This window comes from Macrotis lagotis, chromosome 3 (genome assembly GCF_037893015.1).
Source record: "Macrotis lagotis isolate mMagLag1 chromosome 3, bilby.v1.9.chrom.fasta, whole genome shotgun sequence".
Taxonomy (NCBI): Eukaryota; Metazoa; Chordata; class Mammalia; order Peramelemorphia; family Peramelidae; genus Macrotis; species Macrotis lagotis.
In genome coordinates this window covers 234,432,814-234,447,185 of record NC_133660.1, presented here as the reverse complement: position 1 = coordinate 234,447,185, position 14,372 = coordinate 234,432,814, and the positions used below count along the sequence as shown (strand labels likewise).

General features: G+C 43.1%; 1 protein-coding gene across 10 annotated transcripts in view; it reads right to left on the bottom strand.

Annotated features, from left to right (window-relative positions):
- The window catches only part of PLEKHA7 (pleckstrin homology domain containing A7), a 240,477-nt gene that overhangs the window by 1,038 nt on the left and 225,067 nt on the right, over positions 1 to 14,372 (bottom strand). For 7 of the 10 annotated variants that reach the window (XM_074230191.1, XM_074230195.1, XM_074230197.1 and 4 more), the window contains 5 exons: positions 14,058 to 14,258; positions 10,882 to 11,034; positions 6,229 to 6,362; positions 5,397 to 5,539; positions 1,420 to 1,522 (listed from right to left, as the gene is read on the bottom strand). In XM_074230191.1, the coding sequence (XP_074086292.1) occupies positions 1,431 to 1,522; positions 5,397 to 5,539; positions 6,229 to 6,362; positions 10,882 to 11,034; positions 14,058 to 14,258 (723 nt within the window). In that variant the 3' untranslated portion in view covers positions 1,420 to 1,430. The other 3 variants (XM_074230192.1, XM_074230194.1, XM_074230193.1) reach the window with 3 other exon arrangements.

Below are 14,372 nucleotides of genomic sequence, written 5' to 3'. Positions count from 1 at the left end.
CCATTCATCCACGGCTGTGACCCCCAGACTCCCGCCTGGTCCGGCTCCCCTCAAGTTCTGGGCAACTCCAAAGACGTTGGCCCCTGGAGTGGAGCTAAACCTTGAGAGGGAGAGGGATGAAGGAAGACGAAGATGAAAAGGCATCAAGAGACTAGATTCTAAGTTACGGCATTGCTCCTAGATATCTGTGTGATCTTGGGTCAGTCTCTTAACCCCCCTATGCCTCAGTTTGCTCATCTGGAAAATTAGGATAGATGATCTCAAATGTCTTTTTTGGCTCCAAGAATATAAATCTATGAGTTAAAAAAAAGTGGGTCATAGTCTTGGATGGACCATGAACAATCTGTGTGACTTTGGGCAACTGACTTCATCTCCCCAGGCTCAATTTCCTTCTCTGTAAAATGAGCTTAGCTGGCCAGCCATGTGGCCGAGGCAGAAATCTAACTTTTCCTTCCCTCCTAAACCTAGGGAACAACAAGGAACCATCCTCCAAGCGATCCAACCTTGCTGTTAGACCCGCAGCCTCCGGCACCTGCTTATTAAATTGAACCTGGGTTATTAGGAAAGAGACAAATTCAGAGTTTATAGAGTTTTCCAGGTGGTAAGAGACCATCCACAGAGATCTGATTGCATCATGCAATAAGACCCTACTGGCCTTTCCCATTTATAGAGCACCGAACTGAGTCGGTGGCAATTCCTTTTCAGGCATGAATAACACCGGACAAGTCACTGGATTCCCTTTGAACTCTGAGATTCTGTGACGAATGTTGGTCTCAGAGGATAGAAGGATGTTTTTTCTCATAGTTTTCAAAGTGTTTTTCTCTGCTACTGACTTATTTGATCTCTGTGACAACAACCCCGAGGGTTTGCTAGGGCTGGGATCATCATTTCTCTATTTTTTTTCCCTGTCTTTTTTTTATGGGGTGTGTGTGTGTGTGTGTGTGTGTGTGTGTGTGTGTGTGTGTGTGTATGAATGTGTGTGTCAGCATGTGTGTGTGTATGAATGTGCAAATGTGCTGAGTGTGTATGAATGTATGAGCGTGTGTGAGTGTGTGTATGGATATGTGTGTTCTGTGAGAGTATGTGTATATGAATATATGCAAATGTGTTGTGTGAAAGTGTATGAATGTGTGTGAGAATGTGTGTGTGTGTGTGTGTGTGTATAAAGCTTGGCAAGGTTAAGGGACTCACCCAAAGACACAACTAATAAGGAGAGGAGCCTAAAGAGACTAGAGCTTTCTCTCCTAGCTATGGTCCATCTCACCAGGAGAGAAGCTTGGCTCCAGAGAGTTCACTACTTCGAGGAGAAGCATCTAGAAAGAGCCATGCTCCACACTGCAGGGCAACGAAGCATCCAGAACAGAGGCACCACAGAGGCCAAGCCAGGCACGCCAAGCAGACGCAATCATTAGTGCTTACTTGGAAGGTGCTTAGACAAACGTGTAGTGAAATCCATTGCTTAAGGGGGGCTGTGGTACAGAAGGTGAGGGGAGGCCCTTGGACAGCAAGGCTGACTGTTGAGCTAGACACAGGAATTAAGCAGCGTGTTAGACATAGGATTGATACAAGCTATCGACACAAGTCCCCAACAATCAACCGGACACCCCAAAGACTGGCGTGGGAAGGCAGCAAGCACCAGAAGGGTAGGATGGGTGACCTCACCAAGGCCACCTGGTCTCAAATCCCAGGGCAGTAAGGGGGTGGTGGGAAGGGGCAGTGAGGCAGGGAGTCACCTCCAAGGTTGGCTCCTTCTATTGGGAACCCCCGTGCCCGCTGGGGTCAGGAAGCCCTGAAGGTGGCCAAGGACAAGGGTAGCGGATGACATGCAGGAAAGACATCGGAACATTTCTTTGTCCATGCTAGCCCTGGTCCAAGTGGACTTTAAAATTAAATGAGTGGCAAATATTCAAAGCACAGGCTAGAGAGGGAATAAGAATTCTCCTCACCCCAGTCTTCCTCATAATTAGCCCTGTAGCTCAGCTTCCAGACCAAATAGCTGTCTAATGCAGAAGGTGTCTGAGGCTGTAAAGCCTTGGGAGGGGACTGGGGCAGTGGTGCGGGAGCATGGGTTGGGAGAAACATATCAGGTGTGGGTAGTCCTGGACTGGTAAAGGGATGAGAAACCTGAGGATTTGGGGCCAAATTGGATAAAAAAGAAATTTAATAGGAATGAGGGTGAAGTCATAGGCTTGGGTACCCTCCCCCCAAAAATCAACTATATAGATATATGGAATTCATATTGAAAATCTGGAAGATTTTAATAGATTGAAAGTTCAGTGAATCAGAAATTTCTCTGCATCCACTACATCTAATGGGATCTTAGGTTATGCAAAGATCTCTCTCCAGCCTGAATTCCCTCCTGTTAAAGACTTTGGATTCAAATTGAGACCTGCACGATTTCAGATGCCGTGGTCACTGGAAAGTCCTAGCTGGGAAGGGGTTTGTTCACACTAGGACGGAGAAAGGTCCCTTCAAATGATACAGATCCTAGGTTGGTCAACATTTGTGGCCATGAGATAGATTCAGGAATTAATGGCAGTGGCTGTCAGATTTGCAGATGACACCAATGACCCAGTAGAAGGTTAGCTCCTTGTTCACATTTGTCTTTGTCATCTCCCAACATCAAGCCTTGTTCCTTGAGCATAGAAGAACCCATGTTGAATCAAGGAAGAAGAACTAGTTTTGGGGTTTTTTCCCTGCAAGGGTTAAGTGGCTTGCCCAAGACCACACAGCTAGGTAATTATTAAGTGTCTGAGGCCGGATTTGAACTCAGGTCCTCCTGACTCCAAGGCCGGTGCTCTATCCACTGTGCCACCTAGTTGCCCCAAGGAAGGGTAACTAAAAGAAATCCTTAACAAAATATTCTAGAAGAATAATAAGAAATCTAATAGAATAAAATTTAATAGGAATAAATGTGAAGTCCTAAGTTCCAAAAAGAAAAATCAATTGTGAATAATGAGGTCCATATGAAAAAAGATCAGGGGGTTTAGTGGACCCAAAGCCTGATATGAGTGAGCTGTATAGAAGGCCCCCCCCCCAAAATCTCACCATGAAAACTATCCCTCTGCTTTTTTTCTGATTCTTCTTTCCCAACATGGCTAATATGGGAAAATGTTTAACACAGATGTATATGCATAAGCTATTTCAGCTTACTTGCAGTCAAGGGGAGGGTGGAGGGAAGGGAGGGATGGAGAAAAATATAGAACTCAAAATCTTGAATGTTGAAAACTATGTAACTTGAAAAAATAAAATTAAAAAATATGAAATAAAAAAACTAATGGGACCTTATGTTGCCCTAAGGGAAGTGGGGTGGTGGTGGTTCAGAAGTAGGGAGGTTTCCATCATTAGATCATGCCTTGAATATTATGTTCAACTTTGGGTCCACAATTTGGGATGAAGATTGAAAAACTGGAGCATGACTAAAAGGACTACGCTGTACCAGGCTCCCTGGAATAAACCATGTTTGTTCAGCCTAGAGTAGTGGTTGTCAGATTTTGGGATCTTATATTCCTTAAAATTTTTCCCCTTCCCTGCAAAGATCATTTGTTTGCAGAGGTTATATCTATTGATATTTACATATTAGAAACCAAAACGTCTGAGTATAATTTTGAAGAGTTTAGATCTCACTGACCCCCCCACTCCGGGAATATTTTGAAAATCACTGACCGAGAGAAAAGACTTGAAGGGAAGAGGATGGTCCATGATCACTGTCTTCTGATATGTGAAAGGAAGTTCTGGGGAATAGGGACTGACTTGGCCTCAAAGGGCAGACCAAGAAACATCAAGTTGAAATTGCAAAGAAGCAGATTTTGGCTCAATGTAAGAGAGTTTTTTAGCAATTAAGACTGACAAATTAATGGGCTGCCATGAGAGGTAGTGAGTTTGACATAGTGGTGGAAACCTCATAGAAGGGATGTCTGCTCACACAGAGGAGACTTTAGAGTACTTCCAGTTTTGAGACTCTAGGATTCTACATTCTGGCCTTTCTGCCCTTCACTAGCCTCTCCTGAAGCCCAGGGGACAATTGTCCAGCAAGGTCTTCTCATCCTCTCGAACACTCTGGAAGCTGTCTACACTGGCTTCCCAAAAAACCCATCCCAAGGAGCCCAGGAATCATTAAGGAAGACAATCTAGGAAATGAAGGCCGGAGCCTTGGACGACCGCAGCACCTGTGGGGCTTCAATATGGGAGCAGAGAGGCCCAATGCTGAATGATCCAGGTGTCCTAGAATGAATAACCTTCTTCTAGATTCTGTAATCCATCTCTCAGGAAGAGAGAGGCCTCATTTCTGGCCAAATAGTATTTAAGGAGCTGAACAATGTTCACAACGATGGAATTGTTCCAAGGAAAAAGTCAACATTACTTTTGGAATAATTTCCAACTTTCTCTCATGAATGTGTTGGGGAAGGATGGGGTCATCTACATAAGGGGTGTTCACTCAAAAATATTACTAACTCATATCTAAGGATGCCGCCAGGCCATATTGGCTCAGAAAAACCACATATTAACATCCTGCATGTTCTGTTGTGTTTTTTATGTACTCTGTTAAATATTTCCCAACTACATTTTAAACTGGCCTTGACTTTCAGGAGTGCTGCCAGCCCCAATGATGCTGAATGTTTAACAGCTCTGATCTGTATATGGACAGTCCAAAAGTGCTGTTGTGGCCACCACTGTGGAGAAGGAGGTAGAAAAACTAGAAAAACTCAGCTTTAGTGGACAGAAAAGGAAGTGTCTAATCAGGAACATTATGAATGGACAGGCATTCAGTAGGCCAAGAAGTTATGGCCTACATCAGACAAGGGACAGATGGGCAGGTAGCCCACCTGCTGGGCTTGACCCCTTTCCTCCTGCTTAGCCCCAACAGAGAGTCTCAAAACACTGTCTCTCCAGTTCATCCATCATAAGCACAAAATCCCATAGTTCACCGTGACAGACCCAGAGACAGAACTAAAGTTTTAAATTTTCCTTTTGAGAGCAAAGTTGACACACTGATAATCTCAGTAAGAGGTTGAAAAATGCTCCATCTCCTCCCTCCTCTCTGCCCCAACCACAACCCCCTTCCGTGCTTCTCAACTCCCTCAGCAAAACAACCCTACACCACCCAATACTTGAGATTGGCAGATATATTACTTGATTATTTCTTTCTTCTCGGGAATAAGTCTGGCCTAGGACAGTGTCTTCTTGCCTTTTGTAAAGAAATGAATTCTCCCTTGGTATAAAGCTCATGTCCCCAGGGGAGAACACCCCAGTCAGGGGCTCTCTGTTCTCAAGAGAGGGTGGTAGATACAGGATGAGTGGGGCGACATGTGAGAAGCCAACCTGGCTGGTTCTCAGAACTCAGGAAGGGGCCCGGCCATAAGTGGTCCCTTGGGAAGGGAAGCGGTGAGGCTCACCTGCCACCTGTTTGCTCCGTTGGGAGGCTTCAGAAGCCAGGGTGTGGGAGATGTGAAAGATGCGTTCTTGTTCCTGAAGCTGGGAGTCCAGGTCCATTGAGCGGTGCCTGTCCTGGGTGGTTGGAGGTTGGAGGTTGTGCATGCTGGAAGCCAAGAAGTAAAGGGAGCTGATCACCTACCCGGCAGAGAAGCCCCCTCTCTCCATAGCCAGATTTCTTTTTTTTAATAGATATTTTATGCTCATGCCAACAGAGGCAGGTGGAGGAGGATGAAAAATAGGGGGTGTCTCTTAGGCTGCCCTGGTTTAGGGTCTATATATAAAACTAATTGCCAAGCTGCCCCACCATTCCCCATAAGAATCTGGGTATGACTCAATTTTGATCAATGTATGGCATGGAAACAATGTAAGGATTATCAGACTGCCTTCAGTTGGGGAGGGAAGGGGGGGAAATTGTAAAATTAAAAAATTAAAAAAATGATAGGTAGAAACTACTATTGTATATAATTGGAAAACAAATAAAATATTTTTTAAACAAAATAATTCCTACCTTAGAAGTCAACCTCTCTGAAATCAGTTAGTAGTCTTTGGATGACCATATGGTGCACTCTGCTTTGAGAGAATTTGCCCATGTGGGTCTTCTGTAAGAAGAGCCTCTTAGGACCCAGGGACAACTCAACAAATCTATCAAGGCAGTGGAGGAGTGTCAAGGCACTTCTTAATGTTGGGAGGATATGTGGAGATGGGTCTGCAGTCTGAGGCTCCCCTCATGTTTGCCTGACCTGGACATAATCAATATGTGGTTGGGGCTGAGTGTGAGGATGAGGAGCTGACCTTGAGCGGGTGAGGAGGTTGCGGATCTTCTCAGCTTTGCGGAACCTCGCCTCTAACTCTTCCAGGCTGAGCGGCTCCTCGGGCTCCAAGTCCACATAGCGTTCGGGGATGGACACCTTATCTGGCTTGGACAGCTAGATAAACAGGAGAAATAACGAGAAACTCTGAAGGCGGGCGTCTGTCCCCCACTGCCTTTCCCTCTCTGGTTACTGTCCATCTACTAGCACCATAGCTGCTATTTATGGATTTTTGTACACCCAGTGTCTCTCCTTCATTAGAATGTAAGGTCCCAGAGAGCAGGACCTAGCTTTTGCCCTTCCATCGTCTCTCAGGATTAGCACAGTGACTGAGATCTGGTAGTAAGGACTTGATGCATATTAGTTTATTGGTCAGTCATATCTGACAAATCCTTTGTCTATCTCAAGACTAGGAGTCATGATAAGAAGGATGACAGAAAGACAAGGGGGAAAAGGAAGGGAGTCAGTCCAGGGAGGTTCTAGCCTAGAAAATTAATCTCAGGTATTAATTGCTAAAGTCACTCAGCTCACACTTGATACATTTCTTTAGTCATGACCCCTTATATATTCTGTTGAGACAGGGCAGGTAGAAGGGCCACACTTGTGTTTTGATGCGTATAGGCAACTCCCTGGGGTGGAAAACTCCTTCTACTAATAAATACCACAATGAATTCTTTTGGAGAACTTACAGAAGCTCTGAGAGTTTTGATTTTCTTTCTTTCTTTTTTTGTTTTTGTTTTTGCAAGGCAACGGGATTAAGTGGCTTGCCCAAGGTCACACAGCTAGGTAATTATTAAGTGTCTGAGACCAGATTTGGACTAGGTCCTCCTGACTCCAGGGCTGGTGCTCTACCCACTGTGCCACCTAGCTGCCCTCGATTTTGTTTTATTTTTAATTTTCATTTATTTAAGGCAATAAGGTTAAGTGACTTGCCCAAGGTCACACAGCTAGGCAATTATTAAGTGTCTGGGGCCAGATTTTAACTCAGGTCTTCATGACTCCAGGGCACTCTATCCATTGTACCATCTGGCAGCCCCAAGCTCTGAGAGTTTTAATGACTTGTCCAGAGCCAGTACGAGTCTGAAATTGAGCTTGAACCCAACTCCAGTCTCCAAGGCCAGTTTTCTGGTGACTATTTCTGAATTCTGAATATTTTTTCCCCTCAGGAAAAAAGCTCCAGGAAAGACACACTGAGGTTTGCTAGTATTTTAGCAGAGGGGGAAAGGAAAGAGGGGGAGAGAGATGGGAGCAGGGGATCTGGGCAGCTAATGGGCAGTGGAAGATGTATTAGAAGATTAGAAGATTAGAAACTGAGGTGTGGCCAGGGTGTGGAACTGGAAATGTTTTCAAGCAGCAAAGACAAAAGCCATAGAGGAGATTTGGGTTTGAATCCTAGCTCTGATAATAATTACCTACAGAACATATCCCACAGCAAATTATTAAGCCACTCTGAGTCATCTCCTCCTCATTAGTAAAACAAAGTGAAGAACACCTATAAAGTTCCACCTCACGGGGATATTCATGCAACCATATTTTGAGCTGAAGAGATCCTAGAAATCATCAAGTTCTCATTTTACAGAGAGGGAAACTGAGGTCCAGAGTTGGGAAACTACTTGCCCAATATTGTTAAGCCAGGTTTGGTTGTGAATTCAGATTCTCTTACCCAGAACTTTTTGAGGATTAAATGAAGTAATATTAATGAAGTGCTTTGTAAAAATATCACCTGTTATCCCCATCATTATAATTGTTTTTGTTGAGATAGGTAGTTTCAAAGTCCTAAGCTATGGGTTCAAATATTGACAGGAAGACTGAGGAAAAGAAAACCAGGGGCCAAGGTAGGGAGGGGTTTCTTAAATTGGGAAGAGACTTGGAAGAGTGGTCCAAATCACATTATTATGATTTTCTGGGTTGCCCGGAACTGGAGAGAATCCTTCCAACAATGGGTGGAGTCATGGCAGCCACAACTGAGGACAACAGCCCCAGAGTGGGAGGCTCATCCTCAGGTTGGCTGGTGAGGAGCGATCCAGGATAGGCTTAGCGGGCAGGTTTTTCCTTAATCTTCAAAGAGTGAATTTGATCATGTTTGAACAAAATTTTTAAAAACCAAATTAAATCCAGCTTAAGGACACAGTTAGACTTTGATTCCTAATTGTTACCTTTCTCCTGGAGGAGAGAGTCAACAAACTCTTCTCTGTTTCTAATGGGGCCAGATGGAGAGGAAGCGTGACTTCATTACCACTGGAGGGATTTAGGGTAGAGATAAGAAAGGACTTCCTGACTGGCAGGACTATTTGTGAATGACAGCAGACTGCCAGGACAGGATATGGGAGTTTGTTTCCAGAAGGGCACCTATAACTGAACAAGCTCCTGGCTGTCTCAAATAGCAAGAAGAAAGGCTCCATGGCCAGGGGATTGGCCCGGATAACTCCTGGGGCCAGTGGGGCCTGGATGTAAATGATTCTGCCCAAACACTGCTCTATTGTTGGGTAATTCAGTGAACTGGTCAATAATTATAATCATAATGTCGCACGCAGTTGGCGGTTTGCATAGTGCTTTCTCTATGACCGATATCTCATTTGATCTGTTGAACAAACCTTCTTTGTTGAGTTCTGATTGACTCTTGGTGACCCCAATTGGGGTTTTCTTGGCAAAGGCACTGGAGTGGTTTTCCACTTCCTTCTCCAGTTCATTTTATAGATGAGGAAACTGAGGCAAACAGGATGAAATGATTTGCCCAAGAATACACAACTAGAGTTGAAGGCCAGATTTTAACTCATGAAGATAAATCTTCCTGACTCCAGGCCTGGTACTCTCTCCATTGTGTCACCCAGCTGCTGATCCTTTGAGGTGGGTCTTATTATTTTCTTTATTTTACAGATGAAGAAAATGAGAATTGGAGAGTCCAAGTGACCGATGAGGATCACATAGCTAGTAAATGTCAGAGATTCAAACCCAAGTTCTTTTGACTCTATACCAAGTCAGTAGGGGCTTTTCTCCTCACAACAGTCCTGTGAAGAAGATGGCATGTGTATGTGTGAGGTATTAGTATGTGTATGTGTGAGGAGGGACAACCAATATGGTCTTGGCTCAAGATGAAGGATGTAGCAATTCTTTTGGGGGGAATCTACTTACTATATATATTTAATACTGGTCATTCTTATATATCATTTAATAACTTTTATAAAATATCATTTAATAACTTTTATAAAATGTTATTTAATAATAATTACACATTTCACAAACACTAATGGCTAGTAAATGTTATTGAATCATGTAATTATTACACAGTATCAACTCATTTTTACATAGTATTTGAAACTTTGCAAAGTACATGTTATTTGATCAACACAATAACTTTCTGAAGGGTTTAATAATATTGAATATTATTTAATGATTGCATATTGCTTCATAATTACTAAATAACAGTCAATAAGTGACAGCGAATCATTTAGGATCTAATGATAGTAGCTCATATTTATAGAGTAATTGAAACTTTGCAAAATCCTATATATATCTTATTTGATCTTCACAAAAAACCCTGTGAAGGCTATAATAATATTGAATGATTAATAATTATTCAATTTTGTTTAACTATTAAATATTCTCATTTAAGATCCCCTTTGGATGAATAATTTCACTTTAAAAGGATTAGAAATGTGGAGCCACATATGAAGTTATATTGGAGCTGCCTCTTTCATTTGTTCATTCACTTTACCAACACTAATTAGGTACCCATTCTATATAAAAAGCACTATGCTTAGTTCCAGATTCAGAAAAATTAAAACACCTTGTTCAGCATCAAAAGAACTTGTACCAATGAGAACTTATTATCTTGCCCCCTGGGCCCACTCTTCATTCAAATGCTCCGATTTCCACTGAAGGCATCCTTCTGGTGACCCCAGGGTAGGCTCAACATCATCCTTGTCTCCTCATCATCTCCATCATCTCCACCTTCTCGCCCTCACCCCTTTTCCCAGAGGTATTGCAGAAGCCCCTATATGGTCGCTCTCTTTTCAGCTTCTTCTTCCTCTTATCCAGATCACTCTTTGGCTGAACAATCTTCAATGACTTCTTATCACCTTCAGGGCACCTTTAAATCCCTCTATAATTTAATTTTCCTCTCCACCTTTCCAGGGTGATTTTACATCATTGAGCTCAAATCTATCTTCTAACCCGTAATGGTTGTACAATAATCTTGGACAAATAGCAAAGGGAGATAGAGAGCTGAGCTGGGAGTCAGGAAGACTTGAGCTCAAATCCAGTCTCAGACACCATGCAACCATAGGTAGTTCACTTAGCTTCTGTCTACCTCAGTTTCTCTGAAGAAGGCTGTTGTGAGGACCAAATGAAATTTTTGTAAAATGCTTAGTTCCCCCAATTCAAGGCATGCCTCTAGCTTTGAACTGGAGATCATTTCTTTGAAAGATCTTGAGTTGACATCTCCTCTATAGTAATTTCTGTCCTTATGCCAGCTTTGAGATACTAGGTTTATATTTGGAGCCAGACTTGGTTCTTTTTTGTGGGATTATCTGGGAAATACTTTATTGTGACCTACACCCAGTCTGAGAAGACCCTATAGAGAAGACCATGGAAGATGATGCTTCCATCAGTGAGGTGACAGTTTGAACAACTTTACCTCTCTGTTGATGTCTATGTCATAGTCTTGAGGTTCTAGGTCCATTTCCATCATGGGAGTAGCCTGTACTTTCAGCCATCCATCCTCGTCTTTCTCTCCTCCTTGCATGGCTCTCTCAAGTAATTGCAAATCAAACTCCTGTTCTCGCTTCCACTGGTAACAGACAAAAAGAGTTAAAAAGTGGTCACTGCCCCCTGCCAATTGAACCCTTCCATTCCTTTTGGGGGACCCAGGCTGCTAGGAGTCATTATTGAAAAGCTCCAGAGGAAAATGAAAATCTCTGACCCTTTCAACAACAGCCTGCTTCCCAAGGCTTAGCGTCTTAAGTAGTAAATAGCTGATGCCTATCTGAAACCCTGGGATTAACTACATTTATAAAATGCAACTGGAGCCACGGCTAGACCCAAGGGATGTCTGTTCACTCTAGGATCCCGACTCAGAGTCATTCACCTCTGCTGGGATGAGGGCAAGCTGGAAACCCTCAGCCAGGGACTTGATCCAAATCTCCCAATCTGCTGTTCTGAATAAGCACCTTAGAGGATTGCCAGCTGGGGAAGCTAACAAATGTGGATTGTCAGAGTGATATGGTAGAAACAGTGATGACTTTGGAGTCTGAGGACATAGATTCAAACACTGACTCTGCTTCTTATTATACATGTAAACCTTCACCTTTCTTTAGACCTCAGTGTTCTCCTCTACAAAATGAGGGAATAGAATTAAATAACTTCTAAGGTGCTTCTTTCCTCTAAATCTTTGGTGCTATGACAATTTCTACCAGGCCATGTGGGTCCATGGGCTCCTTTCTCAATGAAAGGATTGGACTTGAAAATATATATTGGTCTTGGAAATAGGGAAAAACAGAGATCTTCACTGATCTTTTGGTACAATGGGGATATTAGGGAATTCTTTCCTTATATGAGAGCTGTTAAGATCAACTCATTAGACAGGCCCATGGCTAAGCCTACAGAACCCTAAGGTAGCTTTGGAGCTGAGTCACTTTGAAATTAGAATGAATCCATATTAGAATCAGCGAGGCCGCTTTTAATTCGATGGCAAAACCACAGGCACCTTGAAAATTATGCCCAATGTGAGTTTCCTAATAATCATCTTTCTGGATGAAGGTGAATCTCCTCAGAATGTATAAAGCATAAATATCAGAGAAGCAAAGGTCAGTTTTACTCCTTGTATCCTAAAAAGTGTTAACACTGACTGTAATTGTGAATTGTGAATAGGGCTTCTCCATGCCTTTCCTCTATTAGTCAGTAGCCCTTCCCCTCTCCCCTCTGCTCATCCATTTTTCAGATACCCAAAGAGTCCTGGGAACATCTGTCAACAATGCTAATGACAAGAGTAATGAAGCTCAAATCAGCCAATTCCAACCCATTCATGCACAAGTTCTCCATACTATATATCATCGCTCTCTGGTGAATGATTCAGAATGTTTGAAATGATTGGATGTTGAAGCTCCAGTGATAGAGAAATGATTTAATGATCCACCAAGAAGACATACAGTTTCTTCCAGTCTTGGAAGAGTGGCAGCTATTCGTGTTTAAGCCAGGCTTGATTGTTTCCATAAAAACAAAAGGGTCACTTTATTCTATGGTGCGGTCTAGTAAGAAACACATCAATCCATTATTATCAAGCAACATTTTTATTGATGTCAGCATAGAGACTTGTACATGTGTTTCTTCAAAAAAAAACAACAATAAAAAACCCACAAGAAGCTACTCAAGAGTCACTCTGTATCTTTCTACATTTTGAGACATCTGGTTGCAAAAAAAAGGAAAAAAAAAGAGAAGACAAGGTAATGTTATCTTATTTGTCAGTATCCCACACACCGAGGCTGAGAGAGCCAGTGCACATCTGCAGCTCTGTACACATCAGTGTCCTGGACCTCTCTGGCCACTAACTAACTACAGACAGGTTGCTTGACTATAGGTGGGGGGGAGTGTTTTGATATTCACTCCAATCATTAATTCTTGTCAACACAACAACAAAAGGTGTCATTCAGAAACTGTGCATATACTGGATGAACTAGAATGACAAAAAAAAAATACTTAGACTCGGCGTAGCTTACTGGAATGTGCAAAGATTGTGAATATATTTATACTTTCCAGGGTGAAGGATTTCACTCAGATAAACGTGTGATGCCCAGCTCTCCACTAGCATTCCCTGGCAGGGAAGAGATCAGCAATGCAGAGACTAGAGACAAGTGAACCACAAATCAGCATTACTGGGCTGGGGAGGAGAGGAGACTAAGCGGGACGGATGGAGAGGGAGAAGTCACATTTGGGGTGGGGGTTTGGCTAAGCTAGTAAGGCAGAGCTGCTAACACAATGAAGCCTGGTCAAAACAGAGTAGGCTAGTTATGAAATGTCCAACACAAATTAAAAGCTTCTGTAAACAAAACAGGCAGCATTAGAGACATGATGAGCGATAATGCTAAAGCAAGAAAACTTGTGCAATGAATTAGGTAAGGAAGAATCAGGCTAAACATCTAGGAAAACACATTATTAAAGACAAAACAAGACAACTGAATTAAATTTTTTTGGTGGGGGGAGAGAGAGCGCAAGAGATATCTAATACTAAAAGAGTGCTGTTTGGACTCCCTTTGTTAGCTCAGCTCTGGTCAGCAACCCGGGGGGAGCATCACAGACTCACACATTCTATGCTTGAGCCCAAACCTGTTCTGCCTTTTGAAGGAACCATCCAGATCCTGACTCAAGCCATAGTTCATAAAAAGAGTCCCTCCTGGGACACACATTTTGGTTTCCAAGGATGGTTTATTATGCTCCTTCTCTAACAAATCACTGGAATCCCTCTTCATCCACCATACAAGACCAGTCATAAGATTCTGAAAGGCTGGTAGATAATTCCTAGGACAGCCTCTCCAAGGGATTCTTGAAATGAATTCTAGACCATCTCTAGACATCTATCTACTGAGAATCTCTCTCTCTCTCTTTTTCTCATTCATCTCTCTGTCTCTCTTTCTGTCTCTCACATCCCCCATCCCATTCTTTGACTATCTTTCCCCGGCTCCTCATTTTGAGGAGAAAACCCTAACTAGCACTACCAGCCTCAGCTCACTGAGGCAGAGTTGAGAAAACCCTGCCTTAAAGTGCGAAGGGGGAGGAACCACAGCTCTCACACCCAGCCCAGTCCTCCTAGTAACATACTGAGCCAAGGTCTCCAGGGCTGGGACGGCTGAAGGTGTGGGACGAGGCCATGCTCTGTTTCTCGCCTTGGCTCAGCGTCCTCTTGCGTTCTCGGACAAGGGCCTTCTGGTGACGCTTCATTCTCTCCAGTTGCTCTTCGGCACTCATCTTACCCCTCAGGTGGTCTCCGGAATATAGGCGTTCCAAGGCACTCTTGGGTCTCTGGGAAAGAAGCATCAAACAAACAGAATATCCCACCTCAGTGACTGGACCTAAAACCCAAAAAGACTCAGATGGCTTCTTCAAAACACTTTCACAGAGAATAATCTCAGGACT